The 27,820-nt window shown below is 41.6% G+C and overlaps 1 protein-coding gene across 14 annotated transcripts in view; it reads left to right on the forward strand.

Annotated features, from left to right (window-relative positions):
• FGGY (FGGY carbohydrate kinase domain containing) overlaps positions 1-27,820 on the forward strand; it is a 325,680-nt gene that overhangs the window by 174,713 nt on the left and 123,147 nt on the right. For 11 of the 14 annotated variants that reach the window (XM_068405659.1, XM_068405670.1, XM_068405672.1 and 8 more), the window contains 3 exons: positions 17,720-17,932; positions 19,973-20,084; positions 21,880-22,031. In XM_068405659.1, the coding sequence (XP_068261760.1) occupies positions 17,732-17,932; positions 19,973-20,084; positions 21,880-22,031 (465 nt within the window). In that variant the 5' untranslated portion in view covers positions 17,720-17,731. Of the gene's footprint in view, positions 1-5,612; positions 5,761-17,719; positions 17,933-19,292; positions 19,400-19,972; positions 20,085-21,879; positions 22,032-27,820 lie in introns of those variants that run through there. The other 3 variants (XM_068405664.1, XM_068405669.1, XM_068405673.1) reach the window with 3 other exon arrangements.

Below are 27,820 nucleotides of genomic sequence, written 5' to 3' on the forward strand. Positions count from 1 at the left end.
ACTTTAAGCCAGAACTTTTTCAGCATTCACACCACAGACGGAGAGTTTATAAGGTGGCAAGAGTCATGCGTGTTTTTCTTTTGTCTATCTTCGTGTGGCAACAAAGTCATCCTATTTTCCCACCAGGATCACACGGTGTCACAGAACTCACTTATTCTTACAGCATTGGCACTGCGGTTTCGAAAGAAAAATCCCCGTGCTGACTGGAATGCTGGACTGTTGGGTACCAGAGGCCGAAAACATCCTGCCTGCCATGAACATCAGTAAAAGAGAGCAGCCCTGACTCAAGTGCCAAGTGGTTTTTTGGAAGGCTGAGTCCCCTGAGAATAAAGGATATTGGTATCCAGCCAAGAGGGCAGGCAGGAACAGGCCCTGGGCAAGACACTGGAGTTTTGGTGGAGCCAGAAATACTGTATGCTTGTTTGTATCGGCTTCTGACTTTTGTATTAAAAGGCGAGCTACCAAAAACCTAAGGAAATGGGTCACAAATTGATGAAATAGGAATTATTTTTCTAGCTATATTTAGAGCTGTATAGAACAGGGATTTCCCTTTTTGGCTGCTTTAGTATCTAAGAGTAACTTAATATCTCTGCTAAAACCAGAAAAAGTCCCCCAAAGGAAATTTCCTTTTTTTCCTATTGTACACTCAAAAATCCCTTCTCCTCGTTCCACAGTATTCAGCTGGTTTTTTACTTCCCTGTTTCCCTGTTTGAATGAATAGTCCTAGTCTAATGACTCAGTAAGCATTTCATCCAGAGTATTCCCCGTTTCCTATACCAGTGTTACACTGCTGCTTGAAAATGAGACTGAAAACCACCTCAGGTGCCTGTTTGAACTGTCTAAGCAAGCACATGTTACGTGATCCTTTATAAATCCTTTCTTCACAGAATCACAGAATCAATCAGGTTGGAAGAGACCTCTGGGATCATCGAGTCCAACCGTTGTCCTGACACCACCATGGCAACTAGACCATGGCACTAAGTGCCATGTCCAGGCTTTTCTTAAACACATCCAGAGATGGTGACTCCACCACCTCCCTGGGCAGCCCCTTCCAATGGCTAATGACCCTTGCTGAGAAGAAATTCTTCGTAATGTCCAACCTGAACCTCCCCTGGCCAAGCTTGAGGCTGTGTCCTCTTGTCCTATTGCTAGTTGCCTGGGACAAGAGGCCGACTCCCACTTCACTACAACCTCCCTTCAGGTAGTTGTAGACTGCAATAAGGTCACCTCTGAGCCTCCTCTTCTCCAGGCTAAACAACCCCAGCTTCCCTTCAGTTGTTATACTAATCAATACCTAAGTAAGCGGAATTTTTGAATGCTCAAAGATCCATTTCTGCTTCTGAAAGTAAACCAATTTGCTTATCTGCTTGTGTTGTTTTGGCAGATGGATTGGTTTTAGATGAGGTTTTCTGCATAGAAATTCTTGAAAACGCCACACATAAGTGGGAAAATTGCAGAAGAGAAGGAGAATTGTATCTGTAGATAGATTTTGTAGTGTTCATTTCCTCTTTATCTTAATTTTAGAGAGATTTGAGATAGATTAGATCCCTTTGTGGCTTTATTTCCAGTGTTCAAAGCAGCTCAGTAGCCAGCATGGCTAGTCTCTAAGCTTCCTCCTCCTCTGAAAAAACTAAGGCAATGTGAAGTTGTCTTCACGATGTTACTTACGCTGGCCTTGGCCTCACTGAAGGGTACTGGATGAGAATACGTCCTGACTCTCTCGCTCTTTTATCTGTGCTGAAGTTTGCCACTGAACCCATGTAAGAGCTTTTTTTTTCCCCTGTGGTGGCAGTTTCAGTTATCAATATGAACCCACACTTGCCCATTTGGGGCCCAAAAGAAAGCCCCAAAAGCTGTTTCTGTTCAGCCTCTGGGGGTGAAGTGCACCTCGCTGGACTGCAAGATCTTCTCTGGCAGATTTGAGAATCCCGAATCACTGGATTCAGAAATGTCAACAATTTTTCCCCTGATTTATTTTTGCAAAATGTCCTGTTGACTGCAAAGCCAGGCCCAGTATTTCCATTCCCAGCTCGGCTATGGTGGGCAATTCAGCAAGACATTCAGCATATAGTTTTTTACTGGGGTATCTCCCTTGCGTACACATGTGCTCCTGAACTGATGGTTCGCACTCAGCTCAGCAGCAGGCTGGGATGCTGGGCCAGAGCTTGCACCCACGGAGGCCAAGAGACGTTTTTATGTTGATCTCAATGGAACGGGACTGGATCTTTATTTCCTCAACAAGGCTGTGTTCATTCTCTCTCTTTCCCCTTCACACACATATTTTCTTTTCTTTATAGAATAAAGTCATTTGTCTTTATCTCACCATTCACCTCTCTCTTTGATTGCAGTTAATGGAATTGTCACCTTTATGTACTCATGTTCCATTTCTCAACCTGTCTGGACTTTGGCCTTCAAAGGTTACCACTGCTAGTGAAGTAATATGATTAAGTGAGTCGTCTTAGACAGATTTATGCAAGATTTCTTCTCCAGCAAGTGTCACATCTAGTCTAGTTCTGCAAAAGAGAATATTTCAAAGATGCCAGCTGTCATCTAAAACCACTAAATTGTTCTGCAGTGCTGGTCGAGAGGACTGCAGGCCATCTCAGAGCAACGCTGATTTACGCTACCTGAAGCTGTATCCCTACAGCTTGAAATACGGGCTTTTGTTAATAATGAAGAAAAGAACGTTCCTGTCTCACAGGGAGGACATCTAAAATGGAATTTTCATTAGTTACTCTGTAATGAAAAGGCAAAAGGGTGTATTTTAAGTGAATCTGTTCAGAATCTTGGAAAAAGAGGGAGGTTATTTGAAGCAGTAATAACTGAAGCAAAATTACAACAGCCACACTCTAAACAGAAAAAAGCAGCCTTGTGTTCCATTTAAGGTACATATGTCTACAAGATATTTTCAAGTTTATATAGAAAGATTTTGGAATTATAGAGGATTCACTGCGCACGTATCTACTCTTCCTGCATTTGATATGAAGCACAAATTAATCATCATTATTCTGCACTAATATAACACCTCTTAACCCTCAGCTTTCAGAATATTTCAAAGGAGAAATGAATTAGGCCTCATGTGGTCTTGGGAATCTGTGATAATCTACACTTTGATTCCTTCATTTAAAATAAAGCATTTTCAGGACGTTGATTTTGGAGGCTGGAGATCTTGGAACTGGTCTTGAAAATATCTTCATTTGTCACCCCCTTGGAAAGAAACTGTGTGAGTGCTAACGAAGTGTAATGAAATGGGACAATGGATTAAGGAAAAGAAAGTTAATACATTTGTCTGTACTTACAGACAGATAACTTTTTTTTTTTGCTATTTATTGGAGCACAAAGACCCAGGTGAATCGAGGTACAGATGTGATATAGGTGTAAAAAAAGGCAAAACTGATCCCTGTCTGTAACGAAAAGGGTGCATAGGGAATTGTTACTGCCACTGTACAAGTCGCCAGCAAGGCAGCATTTTGAACATTAAGCATTCTGTTGGGCTATGATCACTCATGTTCAGAAAAGATGAGTTCTGACTGAAATAAGTGCAGAGGAAGCTTATTAGATAATCCAAAACTGACTTATGAAAGAAAAGGCAAATGGTTAATTTTTAACTTAGCAAAACAGAAGTTAAGGAGGGATTTAAATGGTGTCTACAAATACACTGTGGGAGGAGAACAAGTATTATTTACATCAAAAGAAAGTGTCAGCAGTCTATGAATATGCAGAGGACAGAAATAGTGAAATTTGTTTTTAATGAACAGAGGAATAGGATTGTGGAACAAAACAGTGAAGTAGAGAGATAGTCGGGAGGGTGAAGAGCAAGAACTATAAACAGAGATCTGCATGTTTACAGAAAGATTGATAGCATTTGATTGTCAGAGGTAGCAGAAACACACTCAGGTCCATTTCTCTGGGCTTCACTTTACTGCTTTTCAATTGAGCAAAACATTTTGGTATATCCACAGTCACAGTACTTTGTTTTGGGTCACTGAACTAACGTGAAACAGCTTGTTTGTGTCTCTGAACTCTGTCCTTTCTCTCTGTGGAGCACTTCCTTGCTCAGAGTGGTAGCCTTACGCTACGATTTGTTCCCATGGGCCAGGTGCCCGCACGCCTGGACCGGTCTGAGTCAGATCAGGATGCACACGTCTCAGAAGAGAGACATTTGCATCCCACTACAGACCTCCCGGGGAGCGAAGCAGAGCATGAGAGCGCAGGCTCCCACCATGCAATGAGCTGACTTGGAACTACAGTCAGGAGGGTGGGATTTTTTTAAAAAATCCATCAAAGCAAAACATTTGGACTAATGCAAGAAAACTCCAAATACTTTGGTTTGGGTCTAATGTCCTTTCCTCCCCCGCCTAGACACAAGGTATTCCCAAGGGAAAGTCTATTTTCACCCAAAAGATTTCAGTTCTGTAGAAGTGGTGTTTTCCATCAGAAAATCATTCCAACGGAAAATTACTAACTGGTTCTAATACAAAGTGACTAGCGAAGCTCTCAAAATGATTCAGTGGCAAAGCTGGAATGAGAACCCACAGCTCCTGACCACGAACCCTGTGCTCTAAACCACGAGACAACACTCATCTTTCCCTGAGCAAGGTTGTTCCTGCAGTATTTCTGCCTGGGCCAAAGTGAGAAAACTATGGAAATGTTGCAAGAGAGCTTTTTGCTACAAGATTTCTTGCTGTAGAATATTTGGGGGGTAACGGGAAAAATCCCTGATGGCTCCCTGGGGCCCCTTTGGAAGCGTTTCGACATGGTGGAAGCGTTACTGTTTCCATCCGCTCCTCACTACGTGGGTCGTGGAGGGACGTGGTGAGGTCTGGTCCTACCCACCGCTGGAGCGTGCAGGCACTGGTGGCACAGCCCTGTTTTCAAGGGATGCATTTGAGAGGATCCCACTGCCCTGTCCTCCCTCCATTTTCAGCAAACCTTAAATAAACTCAGAGTTTATTCCTCACATCAGGTACTTTCCAACTTTTCAGGTAAAACTCTCAAATAGAGTAACCCTATGCAGAAAACCTAAATCATGGCTTGCAGTCCTGTTTAATTTATTTATTTAAGAAGCAAATATATATTTATGGGTCAACGTAGGGGATGTTTCAGACTGTCCTTGGTCCAGACATACCCTTCTGCTTGTTTCCCTGTGTTTATTCTTCCCTGGCTCTCAGTGTGGCTTCTTGCACCGCTTAAATGCTAAACGCTTCTGCAACCCCCTATATTTCCGCAGTCTTGTAGGGCAACAGGGCTGGGGCTGAGAAGTACGATTTAGCAACAACCCCTTCAACAAAAAGAGCCAAACCCCCTCCTTGTTTCTGTTTTATTCGCTTTTAAATAAAGGAGAAATACGATTCCCTTTCCGAGGCAAAAAAAAAATACTCGTATCGGTTGAATTCCTGACAGGGCACAGCGCACGCTCGGCCTCGCAGGGCAGTGCAGCTTGACAGCTCTGCCTAACACACAGCAGATCCCTCCCACAGCGCTCGGGGCGAGCTCCACACGCGGGCCCCCAAATGCAAACCAGATGCCGGCACCGGCCGGCGCAGCCTTCAAAGGCGAGCGGGGGAGGCTCGGCCGCTCCCGCCTCCCCTTCCCCGCCCCGCCGGGGGACAGCAGCGCAAGCGCGGCCGGGCCGGGCCGGGGGGGAGCGCGGCGGGCTTCCCGGCAGCGGCCGGCGGTCAGGAAATTGCCCTGTCAGGAAAAGCGCGGTTTCTGTAGCCCGCTCCCTGCGCAGCTAATATAGTGTTTCAGTTTGGACAAGTAAGTGACTGCCGCTCGCCAGGACCCGGCGGCGACTGGCCGCGGCCGGGCGGGCTCCCCCTCAGAGGGGCTCCCTCCTCCCTGAGGGGAGCGCGCGCCTCAGCCCCGCGCGCGCCGCCGCCCGCCGTTCCCGCCCTGCCCGCGCGGGCAGCGGCCCCGCTAGGCCCGGCGGCGGCCGGCCCGGCCCGGCCCCTTCCCCGGAGCGCGGTGACATTCAGGCAACTCCTTCCCCCTTCGTGAGGTGCTGCTGCCTGAGAAACCGTATCGCCTTTACGGTGGTGTTTTTTAATTAAGAAAACCCCGTGGTGCCCGTGTGTAACGCCCCCCCCCGGCTTTTTCCCCAGGGACCCCCCTCGCTTCGCCCCCAGGCCGCATGCAGCTTGGCCAGGGCGGGCGTTGGCCGTGCCATTAAATTGCTCCGAATCAGTTTCAGAGCCTGGTTTTTGCATAGCTGGTGGGGCGTTATAGGATTTACATTCTCATCTCCCAGCTTGGCTTCTCGTAGTTCGCTTTTACTGATGTTTCTCAACAGCACAGCCTATATATAACGCCTACATTTAATGAGAATGGGTCTGTCCTTTTTCACAGTCCCTTTGCGCTGACAGGCTCCAGGCAGCACGGGGGGTGCGCGGCGCCTGGGGAGGCACTAGAGGTTTCGCAGGGCTGGGGTAGGCACATCGCTTCCTCCCAGTGCCTCCTCCTGCAGCTGCTGGTGTAGGAGTCACCATTTTTCCCTGCTGCCTTTCCCCGAGCTTTAAATGGCAGCGCTCAGGTGGCAGGATGTAGGCAGATGGGACATGTACACCACTTGCATGCTTGCTTAATCCTCCAGATCCCTGGGAGATGTCCTTAAAGTATTTCTCGCCCTTACTCAAGTTGGTAGTTTCCAGTTTTGTATCTCTGGCACAGGTATTGCTGAGAGGTTGTAGCGAGGAGGATGCCGGTCTCTTCACCCTGGTAACAAGTGATAGGACGAGAGGAAATGGCCTCAAGTTGTGCCAGGGGAGGTTTAGATTGGATATCAGGAAAAATTTCGTCACTGAAAGGGTTGTCAAACATTGGAACAGGCTGCTCAGGGAAGTGGTTGAGTTACCATTCCTGGAGGGATTTAAAAGTTGAGTAGATGTGGTGTTTAGGGACATGGTTTAGTGGTGGACTTGGTAGTGTTAGGTTAACGGTTGCACTCAACGATCTTAACGGTCCTTTCCAACCAAAATGATTCTATGGTTCTCTCACTGCTTGCTTCTGCCGCTGCCTCCTTCCTCCCCTTGCTCTCACTGCCCTCCTACAGCTCCGCTTTCTCACACCTTTGCAGCACTGTCTCCTTCGCATGGCAGTTGCTCCCGTGTTCTCATAAACCTTGTGGACTGGCATGGAGCCCACCCCAATAACCTGGTGGAGTTCACTTGTGCTTGGCTCCAGACCTCCCCGTAATGGCCATGTTCCTGGCTAGTGACGTGCTCTGTGCCGGTTAGGAACTGGTGACCTTGCAGATTCTTTCTCTACTGAGGTGCCTGGGACTTGTTAGCTAGTTTAATAAATTTAGCATCAGTTTCTCTTCTCTGGAGAACACTTAAGAAATAAATGTCAGGGAAGGAGAGAGCTCTCTCATCTCTGAGGTTCTTAGAAAGTAATAAACAGACACGTTACAGTGAAGGTGGTCTCCTCATTTTTCATCCTCATGTATTCCCTCATCCTGGAAGACCATTCGCTTAATTTATTGAAATTAACTTTTTTCTAAATGTACTTAAATATAGTAGGAAAACAAACTGAAGTTTTAAAGTGTCTTTAAATGTTAATGGCCCCCTTTCCTTCAGGAATATGTACTGGCATACAGTAAAAAAAACCACACAGCTTTTCATTTTGCTGGGGAGAGTGCCTGGGACAGGAGGATGAAGGAGGAAATCAGGGGGAATGGGGTTCTTGTAGGTGCAGCTGTTCCCAGCTGTAAGAATCAGGGCAGAAATAAATTTATAGTGTCAGGAGAGACTAAATAAAGTAGTACTATGCTGGGAAGTTTTTATGTGTATTCTTAGCCACTTTTGTTACTCTGCCCTGTGTTTCTAACAGTCCCACAGCTGTTATCATTTGAAACTGTTGGTTCTTTTGAAAAAATCGTCTTCTTCCCAAATAAGGGCTCTTACCCATTTTGTTTCTTGTACTTCCTCAGTAAGTCTGCCTTCTCTCTTTCCATAAGCCATTCTTCCTTTAAGCGTTCTTTTGATTCTGTTCGAGGTTGATCTGTTTCCTGAGAACTAGTAGATTTACAGGAGAAGATCAGAATAGCTCTCCTGTGTGTTCCTGGTTTGTATCTTGGGCTCTTCTAATGAATCACGTTGAAATTTTCCCCTGGTACCTGCCACTGGAATATCAAAGAGCCTGATGTGCAGAATCAACAGTAGTGGCACGGCCGTGGTAGAAATGTGTTTCTGAGATTCATTTTCAAAGGGAAATCTCTGATCAGCACTGGGTGTTTTTTTGGCTCTTGTTAATACCTTTTGGTTGGTGTCTTGAGCTGCCTTCAGTTTCCCCTCTGCATTTCCACGTGTGAAAGGGGAAGTACTCAGACCATTCATAAAATAAAGTTTGAAAATTTGTGACCTTCAGCTGTTTGAAGCAAGCAAGGTTACCAGCTCTTGACTTCCGAGATGTTTTGAGAAAGTCATTGAAGGGAACTTACAGAGAGATGCTGGCCTGATACCCTTTCAGGCTTGTCTTTGTGGGAGTTTGAAATTATGAGACTGATAGGATCATTAAGAAGGTGGATTTTACATTGATGAAAACAAAACAAACAGACAAACCCCCCCAGCTGTGTACGTAGGGAGAAGTAAGCGTACTCACTGGATTCAGATGACCAGATGTGATTCTTCTTTAACTGTAAAAAAGAAAGGGATGTAGACATGTCACATATGTACGGTCTGTCTAGATATCTGATTTTTGTGCAGGATTTGTGTTTCTTTTAACCTGAGCTAATGTGCAGCCTCCCCTCCTCTTAAGTAGTTGTGACAGGAACTTCAGGGCTAGTGTTTTTGGAATTTTAGCCCAAATAAATGTTTAATTTAAAAATGACAGATTACTTAGGGCTGTTAGTCTTCTCATACTTTTACTACGCAAGAGTGAACAAATACTGTGTAATAAACTGTGGATTCGGCTTATAGACACATGTTTGCTTCTGGGCTGAGCATCTTGAAAGAAGTGGTTTACAGCATGTCTTTAAAAATTTATTTCACTGTTGCATCTACTACTGGCCTAAGTGTTCCAGTATCTGCCAGGAGTAATTATAGACAGTTGGTTCAGATGTTGCTTAAATGTGTAAGCCTTGATGGGAAGCGCAATGGATTTTAGCCAGAATGCTGATTTTGATGTTTTGGTATTTCATAAAACTGTGAACTCAGAACAAATTATTTTTACACAGATCTGCTGATATGTAATCACACAGCTAGGGCCAAATTCAACCTTGATGTAGTGCTGGAATCTACAGATGTGATTTAGAGTATCAGCATTAACAGAGCATATTGGCTAATTTGGTATCCACAGTAGCATAATGGCTTTATTTACCCAGGATTCCAGGTGAGAGTATGTACTCTGCACAGAAGCTTGTGGTGCTGATGCTGGTTTGCTCCAGGAATGCAGTTTAAAGCTAGTGTGCTTATGGTTACATGAACTGTAATTGTGCCTCTTGAATTCCATTCTACCCCAAGTTATATTTTATAATTTAAACAGCTATTTTGTAAATTAACGTTATTGTGCTAGGGAGTCTTTACTGTATGCTGCTTCTTTGTATGCGTGTGTGTTTTGGGTTTCTTTAAATTATTTGTTTCTACATTTTCGTTGTAGCATAGAAAAGAATGAAAAAATACAGAAGTCACAGTACAGGAATCTGCCTCCCTTTTAGAGGCAGTGAACAGAGATTGTTCTTTCTGTCCAGCATGGGGTAGGTTAAAGTGATGATAGACATATAGGAATAAGAAAGATCGTCCTTAGCATTAGATTAATAAGCTGATGGATCCAACCACTTGGATCCATCAGTCATGTTGGAGCCTGTTGCCTCCTTTCAACTAGTCATGAAGCTGTTACAGCTAAAATTTATGTAATAATCAGATGGCATTTTTTTCCCCCTCACAGTCAGTGTAAACAAGATAGTGTCTTCTTTCAGAGCTTTAAGCATTCTGCAGTGTCATTTGGGACATGTCTGTCTGCCAGATCATTAGCACAGCCTTTAGGGACGCATGCAGCTGCAGTGGCAGAGGGAATGGATCTGAACAGTTTGGTGTGCATGAATTGTATCGATTGCTGTTTGCAGGGGATGGAGAAGAAAGGGTGCTGCTATATACCCTCTTAATTCCTTAGGTTTTCCTGCGTGAGAATTGTGTCTTGGCTTAAACTGATCAACATTTCCTCTGTTTGACAAATTGTAGGTGATGGCAAGCGTTCAAAATCCTGCAGACATGTGAGTGCACCTGTGATGTTCACAAGTGTCAAGAGTTTAATCCTGAACTACTAACATGTCTAGGAGTTTTCCCACTGACTTTAAGGGATGCAGGATCAGACCCTGCTTTTGAAGTGATGGCCCAGTCCAAGCAGGGCCAAGAGAGCCCCGGGGGGAATTGGAGCTGTTGGGTTTCCCTGGGAGCGTGTGTCTTCTCATCTCATTTTGTGTGTTCTTGTGGCTCTTTCCTCAGCCTTCCTTTTCCTGAGAGCTCCTCTCTGCAGCTGTTTCCTGCTGTTCTGGTGTCGGACGAGCAGTGGAGCAGAGAGCGCTGAACTTGTTTCTTTTGTGCAGCGTAGTTACAGGCTGGGGAACAAATGGGGCAGCCCAGTTTACCACTGTCATGTTGATACATCTTAGAGTGGGAGAGCTGGTCTGTTTTTGCTCTCACAGACTGTCTCTGACCGGGCAGCCTGGCTGCTTTGCGAGGCATGCTGCGGCGTTGGTCTCGTGCCTGTTGCAATGCAGAGCCTATCAGGGCATGCAACAACCGTGTGGGTGCCTTGATCTTCCTTCCAAAGAAAACCAGGGTGAGCAATAGCCTTAAGTCTTCTCCAAGCATATAGTTGGGAGGAGCTCCTGGATTCCTCTGTTTAGACACACTTCGAGGGCCAGTGTTTTGGGAACTGCCTGAAGTTTGAAATCCCTGGCCTTCCATAGCAGGACGTCTCTGTTCCCGTCAGTTGACAGCAACATGTGTTTTTTCTACTGTGAGCATCTCTGAGCAGTACCTCTCCTTGCCCAAAGCGGTCTTGGGATTGTTCCTTGCTGCTTATTAGTACTTACTCTACTGCACTGTATTGTGGTGCTTATTATTGCCACGTCCATGAACAGCCAGAGAGCAGAAAAATGCCTTTTGACTTACCTGACCACGTTAAGATTGTGAGTTCAGCCCATCACTCATGGTCTGTAGATAGCTGCAGTGAGCCTTCTGGGGGGACGATTCAGAATGCGATGTGATCATGACTGCATGGAGAAGGTAAATACAGAGCAATTGCTTAATGTCTCCTCCAGGTCAGGAACTCGGGCACATCAAACAAAACTAGCAGGTGGCACGCTCAGAACAAATGAAAGGACTTTTTCTTGCATTGTTTGCACAGAACTTTATAACTCGTTACCACAGTAGTTTGCAGTTGCAAAAGTTTCCCTGGATTCCAAAAGAGCATAGACAAATTCAGAGAGGAAAAAGCCTTCAAGGTCTGCTAATCCTAAAGATAAAATTTCTGGCTCAGGAAGTGCTTCTACTATAGATAGCAGGAGGAAGAAGGTGTCCTGGGGAAGTATCCCTGGGTGAAAAGGGCAGGCATATGCTTTGCTTATGGCTTCTGCTCTTTGTGGCAGGATACTGTACTAACTGGGCCTTTCATCTGACCCAGTACAGCCGTGCTCTTCTCTTTAATCAGGGTCCAGAATGCCGTTGCTCTTATTTGATCAACGGTACTATGGGCTGTATCTGCCAGTGGGAGTTCAAGAGAGGAACTGGAAGGCAAGCATCCTTTTTCTGCTGTAGTACAAATCTCTTCTAGAGCAGATTATAAAAACAACTCTATCGTACATTTAAGAGCTTGGTATTTGTTGGCACTGGTCATGCTGACATCTTTCTGCTGTTCATGAGTGAGATATCTATGTAGGCAGTAGAAGCTGAAAATAAATAAATTTTGAGTCTCATTTCTTAGAATAATTTGCTTAGTCATTTTCATTTCTTCGCTAATCAGTTACACCAGGATAAACTGGGATGTGTCGTGCTTTATATCAGAGCAAGTGGAAGCAGTTTGGCCTGACAGTATTTGAAATACAAAAGATAGAATTAAAGGGCAGAAGGCAGTGATGAAGTAATGGCTTTGTCTTGGACACTGAGAGAGGGGGGGAAAAAGATACGGTGAGACATAACAGAAGATTAGTACATAATGAATTATTTATAGAGAGAAAAGGAGATACTAGAAAGTAGTAGAGTATTTTCAGTCCGGTACTGGGATTTATTGAGACTATGTTAAAATGTTGGGGAGGGGAATTAGGAAGGTTTTGGTGGAACAATCTAGGTATTGCGGGACTGGGAGCTGCGGTCTGATTCTACTACTAAAATGAGGTCTCTTCACTATTTGCAGCTACTTTTCCTTGTTCTAAGATGTGAAAAATCTCCACAGAATTTACCAGAGAATGGATGAAATAATCTAGAAGTGTTTGGTTTTTAGTGAAGAACCACACTTTCTCCAGCTTGGTTTTTATTTATTCCAGTTTTGTTACTGTTAACACAGTCCTCACATTCCTAAGGCAGAGATCTCCTGCACGTACGTGTTTCTGTTTTGGGAAGGGAGAAGGGGAGATGAGGTGTGCTTTTGTTCCTTGTTTTTGTTTTGTTTGCTGTTGGGTAGCTGAAAAATAAATGCTTGTTGATAGTTATAGCATAGCCCCTTGGGCATTTAAGGGTATTATTCTATATTAGTACTGCCCTTCAACGCAGCATTAGAATTCCTCATCTGCTCCCACTCTCCCACACAGGCATGTGCTGCCTTTGTCTCTTCACATCCAAACAGGAATTAAAGATCCTGGAAGAGGAAAGGGAGTTCACTGTCTTCAAGAAGAGATTTGCCACTCTACCACCACCAGTTTTGTTAGTTTAATGTAGCCCTAGAAAACCAACAAAATGCTGAATTTCCAATATAATGTCAAAAATGCTTCTTTCTTTTTTATCTCCTTTCTAGAATTGAAAAGCAGCTTTTTTAACATATTTAAATCTTTTCACACTAAGATTACGAAGCCTAATTTGAGTTTGTTAATCTTTTTCTTGATAATCCGTAGAAAAGCACAGCTGCACTACTAAAAACATACTGTTTATCCATGATCTCTGGGTCTGGGCAGCCTGCAGCGTTCCAAAGATCAAAGTTTAAAACAGACATGCCAGTCCTTCATAATTCCTTGTATTTAAGCACATGATACCACAAAATCTGTACTTGTTGCTGATAAGCCCTTCTGCCGAGCTTCGGCCTGCGTGCATGTGTGTGTGCAGCCTTCCTGTACTGCTGCTTTAACAGAAAGGTATGTCCTGGGAATTTGATAACTGCAAAGTAAGGTGGGACAGACTTGAGTTTAGTAGTTGGTTGTAGTGAAACATTCATCTGGTTACTTAGTCATTCCTCTTAAATTAAACAATGTTAAGGATTTTTTTTTTTTAAAGAAATATTTTTGCAAATGTCAGTTTCACCCCTCCTTTTCTTTCATTGCCTATGTGGGAAAACTGGCACATTTGTGTAAGGATAAACTGGGAAGTCTGTGGTTTCCAGCACGCACATTTTGAATAATATTTATACAGACTATTATTTAATGGGCCATATAAATATTTATCATATGCTGTAGCCCTTTCATCATAAATGCTTGTTTGAGAAGCCATTCTGTCCCTGCTGTGATTTGTAGAGAAAGAGGCCATTGCTGTTTTAGTGCTTGGAGGGAATTTTGGCTTCTTGTCCTGTCTTAGCAGTTGTAGTCATGGACTAACACCATCAAGCTGGACATGTCTTTTAAAAATTATTTTTTTTCCTCTCTCCCTCTCTTTCTGTTTGCAAATTCAAATAATAAGTTGTAAATATGAGGCCCTAATTCTGCTATGACAGGCAAAGCTGTATTGAAGTTTTGAAGGCTTTTTTTCTTGGCTGCAAGAAGCCAGGCTTCCTGAGTTAAATTCTTCAGGTGTATAGAAGGTAGCTTTCCACCTTGGGAAGTCCATAAACATGCATCATCCCTGCATCAATATTTTGGTGGCTTGTTAGGAATATTACGCTTGAGGAATTGACCTGTCTGACTGGACCTTTAGGACTTTCTATTTCAATTGTTTTTCTGGTTCACTGTTTTCCTCATTGTATGGACTGCAGAAGCTGTATGCTAAGAATCCAGTAGATACAAAATCCAAAACAAAGTTTTCTTTGCACACAGCAATGAACGTTGGTGTCCAGATTCCAAAGCAAGAAGTTTGTGCTGGGACCTTCTTCTACCTCTGAATTCCATTAAAGAGTTTCTTAATTTCTCATTTGGAGCTTCCTCTTGTACCAAAGGAAACCTCTGTAAACAAAACTGAATGACAGCATTCCTCTTTAAATTCTTATTAAAGTACTTTGGCTAAATATTTTCCACCAACCTCCCTGATGAGTTCTTAGGTTCCCAGGAAATACCTTTAGGCAGAGTTCTGAGTTGGTGACACCGATGACAGTGCTTTTTGTGGATCCAGTTGACAAGTAGGTAGCATACCAAGCGACTGGTATTCCAGAAAACCCCTTGGCATCAGATGATGTTTTTGCAAGCAGATCAGCTCCTGTTGCAGAGACGCTATACTTTGAACAGCCTCAGTAACTTCGTGCTTACTGTGCTTGAAAAAAAGGATTAATATTTACTTTTAGCCATTTTTTCGTAAGATGTTGAAGTATTGCTTTGTAAATCTAGGCGAGATTTACTCAGAGAAAGATGAATTTAAATAGGTTTGTGGTTCTTGTTTTTTGGACTCTGTCACTTAACTCTTTCTTGCTAGTTGTCCATGGATATACAGAAATAAAAAAGTGGATATGCATAGAGTGTTATGTACTTCTTGAGCATATAAACAAACTCTGCTTTCTGCACAGTCACTCACACATGCACATCCTGGTTGCTTAGTAAGGAAAAAAGGAAAGTAAACATTACATGGGCTGATTAGGTTTCAGGTTTCAGATGTTTGTGGGAAGAATCCAATGCAAAGCCCTAATTTTAAGTGCTGAGTAGGAGGTACTATGAGCTTAATTCTCTAACATCTGTTAAGCTTGTTCTTGAAGTAGCAAAAACACGTTAATGAGCTAAAATCAAGGCTGCCATACAGGGGAGAGAAATAAAAATTTAGGGTAATATTGTGTGTGTGTGAGAAGGAGGCAGGATGCAAAATACTCCTTTCGTTATTTGTGTTATTTTGTGAAAAGCGAGTAAGAAAGATTTGCCTATGTTAAAAAAAAAAAAATCTGCTTTGCAGCTTGTGGTTTATTCTTTTCTTTTTATGAGTCAGCAGCTAAAGGCAGTGCCGAAATAGGGAAAACCAGGGAAATTTGTGAGATGATAGTATCAGGAACAATCTTATGCAATTTCTTTATAGTAAAATTTCTTGCAAGTAGCTAGCAGCATCTGCAGCCAGCCTTTTAAGCTGTGAGGAGATGGAGTGCAAAATTAAAAAGTGAACATCATCTGTTGAAAAGAATGTCTTAAAACTGCTTTTACAGCCAAGGGCTAAGAGGAAGATGCAGAGTGCTGTAAGTATCCCCAGCTGACAGATGCAGTATTAATCACTGATATCAGGAGAATTGTCCTGTCTGTGGCAGAGGCATTAGCTTTTGTTAATCTGACCAGGTCACAGAGCCAGGGCCAAGAAAATAAAGCGAGCTTTCTTGCCAATATTCCTAGGTGTTAGACTCCTGGCTCATTGCTTGAACAGATGACCTTGCTTAAGAAGATTAGTGTGTATTGCACCTAATCTGCTGGGCAGAATCAGCTTGCTGACAGAGAGTAGCTAGCATTTCTGTCGATACCGCAATATGCTCTGTAGCTTTTCCCCCTCTTTTTTCTTCTTTGTTTCACCTGATACCTCTAACCCTCACTGATAATAGATTTGTAATAGCCATCAACAGCTGTGGTAACAAGCCAACCATAGATGTGAACAGCCACTTACATTGTGCCAACACAATGTTCAAACTGGCACCCAAGAATAGATCTTGACCTGTACTCAAGATGTGTTGGGGGGTGGGGGGAAAGGCTTGGTTTTCTGTCTTGCAGAAATAAAACAAGTGAAAAACGTTGCCCCTAAAGCTGAGTACAATTTATGTGGCTATATGATCAGCTGTTATTGTCTGAAGGTAGAAAGAGGACTTTCACCATTTTCTGTTCCACTGCTTTTTCTATCAGGCTTTTGGCATATGTTGCCACTAAACTCTAGGTATTAAAAAAAAAAAGATTAATTTGGAATGTGAATATTTGTATTGTTCTACAAAGCAGTACTTTCCAAATCTTTCCCCTTTTGCCCATGTCCTTCCCTCTAACCAGCCCATCTTCCATACACAGAAGTAATCCAGGTCACTTCTTTGGGAGAGATGGGCTGTTTTTAAGTAGAGCCATTTTGGTGCTCTGTAAATACTGTGCATTCATCAAGTTATAATTGATCTATTCATTTTCTGGAAATCAGAAGCTATGTTTCAGCTGAGTTTTGTGTGTGTTTCAGAGGCTTAACAAGCACTAAACTTGGAACTCATCTGACATTTCAAATACTTTGTATCAGCTCTTACTTAGCATTCTTCCATCTTGATTAAAATGTAAATGTTAACTATTAATTAAGGACAAACTGTGAGAAGTTAAGTACAGTGCATTTGTCACTGTATTAAATGTCAAATAGTTAAACATAATATAGTGAAATAAGTAACTCATTGAGAATAATTACATCAATTAACTTAACCTCACTTTGTTTTTGTAGGTAGTCAGAGAGTAGGCAGAGATTTCCTGGGATGCTCCCATAACTCAACACATTTTCAGCAAATTATGTTCTGAATCTTTAAAACTGTGTGGATTGATGGTGGAGAGCTCTTAAAAACCTAACCAGTTTGTTTTTCAGGTGGTGGTTTGTTTTTTTTTTTTTCCTTTGGAGGGCTCAAAATTGGGTAATATGTACCAGATAGTCACTTAGTTATTTTAATTATCAGCATCACACCACTCTTTTTGGAAGGGGGAACTGTTTTCAGATTCTGCAGAAATTCAGCCTGACTCACTGTCTCATTCATCAGTAACATGCCACTCATTAGCTGGTTGGCTCTATGGGAGGTGGCAGCTCTTGGCTCCTCGTTCCTCTTCAGGTCAGGGTCCAGAGGAGCCACGCACACCACCCCTTTCACTTCAGGAGTATAATTGATTTGCATTGAGGCAGTGACATATCTGTGATGGTTCTTGCTGTCCTGTCCAGAGGTGAATCAAACTTACCAGGCATCAGCAGCTTCTCCATCTGCCAGAATTCAGGAAAACCCAGGAATCTCGGGGTTGAAATGTCCCTTCTGTGTAAAGCACCAGCTCCTGATTGCTGCTGAGTTTGGAACCATACCCTTTCCTTCCCTTCCTGTCTCCTTCCCTCTTTTTCCCTTTATGTAGGCACGATACTGTATGACAGCAGCTCAGTTCCTTGTTTGTATGAGTGCACAAACTTTATCATAGCGTGCATATTGCAAGCAAATTTATAATTTGCTTTTCAGGAGCTTCTGTGCCATGCTTACATACAAACATTTGAAGAAAAAAAGAAGTACAATTAGTGCAAGACTTGAAAACTCAAATTAATTAAAAAACACCATGTGAAGACTTGCTGCAAAAAAGATTTATCAAGCAAAGTGCCTGCAGAGCACTTCCTCCTTCCTGTCCTGTTCAGGACAGCTTTCCATCATCAGTCATTTTACCTGGTTTTAACCTCCTTTTTTTCTTTTCCCACAACAGGTTTTATTAAAAATGCACAGTACGAAGCAGGATCCAGTAAAATACTACGTTGGAATTGATGTTGGGTCAGCAAGTGTTCGCGCAGCTTTGGTAGATGAGTTTGGGACAGTAGTGGCACATGCAGATCAGCCAATCCAAATTTGGGAGCCTCAACCAGACCACTACGAGCAATCCTCTGATGATATATGGGCTGCTTGTTGCTCAGTCACAAAGGTATGTGGAGAAAAAGAAAATTAAGGAGATACGTGTTGGAGTCACCATCTCTGGATGTGTTTAAGAAAAGACTGGACATGGCACTTAGTGCCATGGTCTAGTTGATGTGGTGGTGTCACGGCAACGGTTGGACTCGATGATCCCACAGGTCTCTTCCAACCTGGTTGATTCTGTGATTCTGCAGGTGGCTCTTCAAGTTTTGAGTGTTTAAGACCTTCCAGTCACTGGCCTTTAACATTCAGTTCTGTGGATGCTGTATTGCTGTATAACTTGTAACCATCCTTGTGCATTAAAGGCGCCTCGAGGAAGTGGCTGATGGAGCCTCACAATGTCTGTTACATAGGTGAGGAGCTGAGGGCCAGGGTGAAAGAAGTTTGTGCTGCAACTGAAAATAGAATGAAAGGCCTTCCTTTCTGCTGTTAGTTCGTGTTCTAGCCATGAGGCACTTCTTTGAGGAGTCGTGATTGCTCAGAACCTGGTAATACCTATATTTAAAGGTGTGCATTGTGCTGCACTGGAGTCACAAAGGAGCATTTATTGTAAAGAAGTTGTAATCTGGTTTGTGGATGGTGCCTAACATAATGTCTGTCACCTGTGATCCTCGTTAAGATGCCTGTCCAGTATTATAAGACTAAGATAATTTATATGCTTTTGTGGATTTTATCAAGTATAAAACCAGATTGAAATAAACCTTACTATACGGGAAAAATTGTACTCTCTAATCCAAGGATCTGCCTGTATGTGCTGGTGGTAAAAGTAAATTAGTGACCTTGCTTGGCAGTGCACATATAGGCCATTTCATCCTTCTTAATAAAGCCCCAGCCTGCTCCATGTTCTAAGGTTGGCTTTTTAAATATTCATGATATGCTTGGTAATTTGCAGATGGACAGTTCACCCATTCTCTTGTTATTGATCAGCCTTTTCAAACATTAATGAGCTTGGCTCTGCAGAAATACCCTGAGATGAAGGAGACGAGGTGAGGGGTAAGGAAGGAAAAGAAGGGAGTGACAGCAGTGACAGGGATGAACAGCTTGATGTTAAAGCAGAACAAGTCTTTTATTCTGCTTACTTGATTTTTCTCTTTGTGAATCGCTTTTTTCTCACTCTGGACCTCTTTAAATACAATCTTTTATATGTAAGCAATAAAACACAGCCTCTGAAACTATAGCTTTACAGAGCCAGCAAGAGACTGGCACTGTGGCAAGTCTAGTGAAAGTCTTTCGTTATAGTACTAATTAAAATAATGATCTTTTTATTGTTGCTGAGAAGTGGCAATTTATTACTGCGTTACATTTTAGGTGTCTTGCAACCTACCTCACTTGGCACTTAATCCATGTGGGTGTTGTGTTTTGTTTTCCAGTGCTGCTGGAAGCCATGAAGTTCAGAACTTTTGGGGTGGTGATTTTTTTTGGAAAATCTTCCAAAAAGTGTGGTATCCGAACTCTTGGGAGCAGAGCTTTTGGAAAGGTGTGCATTGCACAGGTATTATCAGTGCTACAGGTTTCAACCGACTTTATTTTTGGGACCCTTCACTATTGCAAGACAAAAAGCTGTGGCACAATATTACCAAAGCAATTCTAGAAGATTATTGCTTCCACAGGTGGGAACTGAGTGAAGTAACTGCTAGAAACACTTGGCCCTAATCCTGTGTCCATGTTTCACATGCAGCTCAACTACAAGCTTTCAGAAAAGAGAAAATCAACATTGCAAGTTTTCTGCTACCTTTATTTTCTGATATTTTTGTGCTTCCTGCTTTCACCCAGGGCTGTGGCTAGTAAGATTAAAAAGCTATTAAAGAACTTTTCACGGACCTTTGAATTCAGTTTTGAAAACCAAAGAATTTTTGGGAATTTGCTGTATTTTTAATTACAGTTGTTAATTACGGATTAATAGAGATGTTAAAGAATATTGAATCTCAAAAATTTTGGAGTTTAAGCTTGCATTGCTAACTTGTAGCTCATTTTCTGTACTCATTAGTTCACATGATACACGCATATATATGGATATGTTTGCATTCATGTGTGTTTTGTGTATTTGCAGAAAGTTGTCTGTGGAGTAGATGCCAGCCGGATTCGAGGGGTTGGTTTTGACGCTACATGTTCCCTTGTTGTTGTGGATAAACAGTTCCAGCCTTTGGCAGTCAACTGTGAAGGTAGGACTTCAGCACAAAAATTGGTGTTACTGTGCATGTTTTGCCACTGATGTGAGTGAACTTACAGTTTCATCCCAATGCCAAGTTACAGGGCTGACTCTTGGAGATACCGATGATAGAAAATCTTTTTTACAAGAGGATCTTTTCTGGTTTTACTATTTTAATTCTACTGCAAAATTAAATTTGTGATGAGAATTACTTACTGTTTGGCTAAATGTTTGGCATCCTAAGATCAAATTCATTCATCTTGTCTTAGAGAGACTGCTGCTTAGAGAAACCTGTGCTCATTTTTCTTTTCTTCATGTTTTCTCCTCCTTCAAACTTTACTAATCACGGCCTTTTTAGTGTGTATAAATCCCCATTCACACTGCTTAAAGGAATGCTAAAAATGTAGTGTTAGTATAGCCTAACTGCTTGCTCTGTCATGGAGCTGCAGGCAAGAGGTTCAGCTTGTGTGTTTTATTACACCGGTGTTGTGTCTTTGTCTAGGAGAGTACTAAACTTCAGAAACAGTCTCTGACCTTTTTCTGAAAATTTTAATTTCTTTATTAGTTTTTGAGTAGAGGATTCAGAAGACTCAAGAAGTCTGTGATACACTTTTTTTTCAGTGAATTCCATTTAAGATTAGGATTGTACTAAATCAGTAGTTACAGAGCCATAATCACAACTCTGTTGATGTTCCCTTTCTATTCGCAGATGTATTTGTCATCTCCTCCTATCCTTCTCAAAAAAACCAGCTTTGCCCCCAAAATGTCCTTCGCTAAATTTAGATGAGATTTTTTATTTTTCAGTTTGAGAATCTCTTACAATCTGTTCAATGCCTAATAATGTTTAGGGCTATTTTGTTCTATTGAGTCAAATTGAGTTCTCATTTTTTAGTCTCTGATATCCCCAAGAACTTTGAGTTTACACAGTGTCGTTAAATAAAAAGACAAGAACGCACTGAATACTATCACACTCTCATGGGCATGCAATGGTCTGGTTTCAGGCAGTCTCACAGTTCTAAGTTGTATTTGAATCCATGTTAGAAATATTGGTGTGCCTCATACTCCTGCCTTGTCTTGGAGTATGTTTTCAAGATTATGCATGCGTGGCTGGGTCATGAAGTTGAGTGTGCAGTGCACTTAGCAAGAGGGGAATCTGAGGTGTCACCTGAATTACTGTTCCACCTGTCTAACGGGTCCTCTGTAGGTTAATTTTGATAAAATGTTCTTTGCTTCTTGTTCTCATGTGTTACGCAGACTTCCCAAATGCTTTTTCCTTCCACATCCAAAAGAAAAGCATTTCAGCAAATTGACCCCCCTGAAACGGTATTTCTGAAAGGAATTAGGGTAGTTCTTCTCATAACAATAGAAGAGGAAAGAGAATCCCTCTAACTAGCTAGCTAGCTGAGCAGCTGAGTTAATTTCAGTTTATAACATAATTGCTCAGATTTTGTCACATTTTTAGTCACTAAAATGCTTCTTTATATTTTTAACTAAATATATGTACTTTGTCAAGAAGTTTGAGTTCTTTGAATGAAATATAGTCTACAAGAGCATGGCGTTTCAAAGTTCTTGGATGCTCACAAGCCTGATTGGTTTCAGTCAGCATTCTCAGTGCTAAACATGTCTTAAAGTTGGCTCAGAGGGCTGGAATTTTATCTTTGGGTATCTACTGTGGGTTATTAATGCAAGTATAATTTGAATTTTCTATGTAGAAGTGAAAGTGTGAAGCAGTTTAGAGTCTAGTCACTTACAGTACTGAGGTGGAGTTAAACCAGATCTAAAATAAGCTCTTTCTTTTTTTCCTCAAGGACAAAACTACAGGAATGTTATTATGTGGATGGACCATCGTGCAGTCAGTCAAGTTGAGCGCATCAACGCAACGCAACACAGGGTTTTGAGCTATGTAGGGGGAGTGATGTCTGTGGAAATGCAGCCACCTAAATTGCTGTGGATAAAGGAAGTGAGTACATCTAAGACTGTGGTACATTTTTACTAATGATTAATGCCCTTTGTTTGTTGATTTCTGAGAATGAAATTTCTAAAACAAAGGTCTTCAACCTTAGTGTTGAACCCAAAGGTGTGTAAAGTAAGGCCAGCCTTAAGTTGTGATGAAAATTTTTTGAGGTTCTTTTTTTCCCTCTCAATTATTTAGAAATATCTTTGATTTTATTAAAATTTAATGTTTCATGATTGAAACATTGATTGATTGGAACATTTCTTATGCCTTTCTTATCTAATTTTAAGGTTAGATATACATAGAAATTCAGTTGCAGGTAATGAATGACTCCTTGAAGTATCCTAGGATTTAGTTATGGAGGCGTATTTCCTGCTCTAAGTACTATAGCTGGGTGTGCTTCTGGGGTGGATTTACAGCAATTTGAAAACAGCACCATCTCAACTTTGGGTGTCCTGGCCAGAGGTACTGCCTTTGAGGCATTGCCTCCAACAGTGAGGGGGTGTGTGATGTCTTTGGCTGCTGGTAGAGAAACTGTTGAGTTAGAGCTTCCATGTAGTTCTGTCCCATCTGTAGGAAGTAGACCATCTGTAGAGGGAAGGTGCTCTGTTCATAATGTGGAACTCCACCTCTGTCTCTTGTGGTTAAATTTGGTGTGTTACAGAATGACATATGGCCTTTTAATAATAACTGTCAGAGAAAAGGAGAAATGCTTGCCACTTGAATTTTTTATAACCTCCTCCAATCTGGCTTTTACGTTTGGTCTCAATGATGCTTGCTGTCATTTTAAGAAAGCCCAAATGTAAATTACTTGCTGCCAGTTTCAAACAGCCAAAGTCTCCTGTCCTTACAAACATGAAATATTATATAGTAACAAGGTGCAGACTGGGGGAAGTCAAAGGAATTAACTGGTAGAAGCAGGTACTGAGAGATTAATGATAATAGAGGATAATTAATGTTGTTTGTAGATGCTATGCTGAAATACTAATATCCATCTACTAGTTCTTTCCTTCTTGAGCTATGAGGATAGTATGTCAGTCATTTTATAAATAATGAAAAGTGAAGCTGTAAAAACCTTAAATGAATCCATTGTGTTTAAAACATATTTATATTGCAAAGTCTGGAATATCAATACCTGACTGATTAGGAAAGCACAGATTGTGGGGTCTCCGAATGTGGTCACCCAGAGACGTAAGTGTATGCAATGGCCTCAAAGCCCTCTGACATAATTGCTGTAGTATAAAGGGGAGAGCAAGTATTGCAGGGCTTGTTCTCTCCATGAGCAAATGGGTAGGAAATCGAATTCCCCTTACCTAGCGTGCCAGCCAGTAGCAGAGGTTGCCTGGCGGAAGGGCATTACAGAACAGGGCTTGTTCAGATGTCCCCTTTCAGCTCCTGACGTAGGAGCTAAAGAGATTATTATCCTTAAGAGAGGGGTTTTTTTTACCTCAGTGTCTGCTTGCTGAGCTCTCACATGACAGTTCCTGCATCCTGAGTGGACTAGCAAAGACATCCTGTTAAACTGCTTAACTCGGGCACCTTAAGCAACATCTACAGTAGCACCTCAGCTAGCTCATGAGAAGGAGCAGTAACATTTATTATGGAATCAATTGTAATCAGTTGAGATGTGGGCATGTAGTGTTAAACTTTTTAGCTTTGGAGAGGTAGGTGATCGAGTCTTTGCTTACTGCTTCTGTACTTGTTGCAAAGTAGGAGGGTGAAAGAAATTGTATGAAGAGTGATGGTTTATTTTCAGTGCCAGTCACAGCAATGCACCTATGTGTTACATGACTTTTAGGGCTAGCAGCAAAGGTTCATGTTAGCCTCTGACAGCTGAAATTCAGCCTCACGTAGTGCAAGGGCTCTCACTTCGCCAAGGAAGGAAAATTTTACAATAACTTTGAATGTCAGGTTTTCCAAATGAGAGCTAAAACACCAGTTTGCACGTATGTTGTTATTCAGTGGAGTGTCTTCAAGAGGTCTACAAATAATAAATTACTTCAATCTCTTCAGATTCTTTGTTTTTATTATTTTATAGATGAATAAACTATGACACAGATATTAAAGGCACGGTCAGGAAAACTACTTATAAAATGATACTTAATGTTTCCTTCATGTTTTTTGAGTTGTATCATCTTTCTTTTCTGCGTTTAGTGTATTTCCCTCCTGCTAATACTGCACAGTTCCCAGAGATGTGGTAGAGTTAGATTGTGATTTAACTCATATACCACAAGGAAAAAATATTCTATTTTGATTGCAGGATTATTTCTTAAGCTAGTGATAATGCACATGCTGGCAAAAAGGAAGTTTCGTTTTCACATCCCTTGGGAGACTCACAAGATTAGCAGGTAGAAAGAAACATTTTGGTTTTATTTTAGCCTTTTTAACTGAGAATATCCGAAGACTTTGCGAAGTTGAAACTGGATTTCCCATTGTGCTTCTATTTAATGGTGACAACTGGTATTCAGGAAATAACTGCACTGTACCTGGTTTGTGCAGGCCACGCGTTGAGTCAGTTGCCTAGATGGGAACTTCATGTACATTAAATTAGACTCCTTTTAAAAACATGGCCCTCGGTGTTGCTGAGGAGAGGGCCAAAATGGGATTGTTATGAGCACTGAATGTTAGGGCTGAGATGTGTTGGCAGAACTGCCTGGGGAAGTTTACATAGTGTCTGCCCACACTGTGTGCCTGGCTGTGATCATGGCCTTCAGTCTCTCCAGCTTTCCTGACTACTAAATGTCACCGAATATGCTACCAGCAAGATTTCTTTAAAGTATCATAGATCTGAGTAGTTTGTTTTATTTAAATCCTCACCTCTGCTTATGTTTTCTATGTCATATGGGAAATAACCTTTCCTACCAAGCTACTGCTTGCTCCAGTGAGCAGTGCAGTCTCAGGAGCTGCTTTAAAATAAGACCCCTCCCAAAGCATCTCAAAAGTCTATTGCCATATTGTATAATGCTATCCCAGAATTTTCTGCCAACCTCTGCAAATACATACAGTTGGTTCAGGTTTTTTCTGAAAATACTCCCAGTATTTCCAGAACTGTTTCCAGCCATCTGACTGCAAGAAGTGCAGCCTGCTGCTTGATGCAAGAACCGTGTTGGGTCAGACCAGAAATCTGTTTGACTCAGTATTTTTCTGACTAGTAATCAGTTTTTTGCTCTATGAATGTAGCTATTTTTTTTCTAAAATGCACTTTTTGCACCTACTATGTCCTGTGGTGATGAGTTCCACTGTTTAACTGTACTTTGTGTGAAGAGGTATCTTTTTTTTTCTGAAACAAGCTCCTAAAGCTTCATTTGCCTTTCAGTTCTTGAAATGTGTGAACTACATAATTCCCCAGTCAACATCTCCATGCCATGGACCATAGTGATGGTTTTTTTCCTTTCCTTCCTTGTTCCTTTCTTAATATTCCTCTCTGATGTTGTGATATACCTGACAGTATCTCAGTAACTTAGGGCAAACAATGGACTGGGCACATTCTTCTATGACTGGCCCTAATCAAAACTGGCTAAACCGAGGTGTATCCAGAAGCTACTGTGGGCCTTTGTCCCTTTGGTAGGCATCACGTTTCTGGAAGGTTTTTGATTAGAAGGGTTGACACGGCTGCAACACATACAACAATATATGTTTTAAAAACAAAAACAAAACAAACCCCACAACCATACACTTTGTACAGTCATGCTCCAGGTCAGTGGGTGCATCCTAATACAAGAAGATTCACTCTTGACTTTCGCCTTGAATTCCCTGGAGCTTTTTTGAACTCCCCAGGTATTTAATGTTTCTGCTATTAAATGTTTTTGCTATTTTCCCCCTGTATATATTTGCCTGGGATTGGTGCTGTGCACATTCCATATCTGCTTGCATTGCAGAGAGGGTGCAGTGGGGAAAATAAAGGCTTTATATCTGAAGTTATGATAAAATAACCTGGTACTAATAATTAAGAACAGCTTACATTGATGTAACCTGCAGAATTAACTTTGTATCATTGGGAAAATGTTTGATACTTTTATTTTAATAAAACCTCATGTATTTGTAACAGTAAACAGCATGTAATTGGAAGAACCTTAAAATGAGTGCTAATGAAATGTGTTCCTTTCAGTGGATCCTTAGTTCTTTGGAACTCTTAACATTGTTTTCTTGAGCTTCAAAGTTTATTTAGGCTGGCATAAATACAAATGTTTCTTTTTGATTTTATTGCCTAACTGATAAATATTCAAGATGTTCCCTTGACTTTTGCATGTTCCTTATTCCATATTTGCATGTTCGTGGAGGCAGTCATATGAAACTGCAGTCGTGCTAATACAGGATAAATTGCACAAATGTGTCTATAAACTAAATTAGTTTGTTAAGAGTCATTCAGGAGACTCATGATTTAGGAGACTAACTAGATGCACTTTTGGAGGTACTTATTTAAGGTATTGATTCTAAAAGACCCTTTAAACTGTTTTTATACCTGTAGGTTACTTGTGTGTACATTATCATCAAAGGCTCCCTCTCCCTTTCCATGATGCTAACCTGACCATGGAAGGCCACATTAGGAGATCCTGTCTTCTCACTGTTTGCCCTGGACTCTCCTAACTGTAGTGTCTGAAAACTTGACCTCTGTGAGGAAGGGTCTGACATAGGTCGATTCAGCAGCATTGCTAAGTGTGGAGTGATTAGACTGTCCCTCAAAGAAAGGAATTTTGTTTCTATTACTTGAAGAATTTTCATCTAAGCAATTAAAAATATTGCTGAAGAATATGACTTAGCAAATTTACTCTGAATTGGTTGGAAGTAATGTAGGGGGAGGAGAAGGGGGAGAGGGCTAAGGTGACCTGACTGTGCTTTTCCATTCCCATCATCATCTTGTTACTAGAATTGAAGATGACCTCACTGACTGTGAGGAATGAGATGACGTCATTATGTGAGAAGTAAATACTGATCCTTATCTCCTGTGGCTTTCCTGTACACTTGACTTATGTTTATTTGCAGAGGGATGTTGTGGGTTTTCTTCCAAGTCACAAGTTACTCTCACCTGCTTCTTCTTGACTTTCTTTTCCATATATTGCTTTCTCTTGAAGATTTCTCTTCATCTCCTTACATTCCCACTGGACACAGAATAGAGATTTAACTAGAGACTTCAGGGCGTATTCTGTTCTTCCAACTCATCATCTCTATTCCATTTTGGCTTTGAATTAAGAAACTAAACTATGAAGGTCATAATAGGTCTTTTGAGATCTTTTGTTTGAATTGCATTGGCTTACGTTCAGTTTAGTGTGATCGCTGCGGAACCATTTTACCCTCGAGCACCTAGTGGTTAGTCTACATGAAATTAATTGGGTGGTCTTGATGTTTGTGATTGCAGATAGGTGTTCATATGACAAAGCCATCGCTGCAAGTGGAGTTTGCGTGTTGGGGACAGCTGTTTGCAGTAAATGATCAACTAAATGCAGCTACTGTATAGCCTATGGGGCAGTCTTGTTAAAGTGGGCACATCTGTGGTCCGCTTGTGAGGAGCATTGTATTTCTCTGCCTGTGTGGACCGTGTGTGGTCATAAGGAGAGTCCAGTGTTAAATCTGTAGTGTGAAACAAAATGAATATATGATTTTTTTAAAAACCACTAATTTCTATGGATGCAGACATATTTGACTTTTGGATGTGGTCAGTTGAATTAAGAACGTCAACTGCAGATGAAGTTGAAATAAAGAATCATTATCCTTTACAAATATTTAGAAAGTAGCTGAAAGATAATTCTGATACATTGTTCCTGGAGTCAATAAGATAAGTTTGAATGTAAACTTCA

Source organism: Nyctibius grandis, chromosome 8, assembly GCF_013368605.1.
Source record: "Nyctibius grandis isolate bNycGra1 chromosome 8, bNycGra1.pri, whole genome shotgun sequence".
NCBI classification, from domain to species: domain Eukaryota; kingdom Metazoa; phylum Chordata; class Aves; order Nyctibiiformes; family Nyctibiidae; genus Nyctibius; species Nyctibius grandis.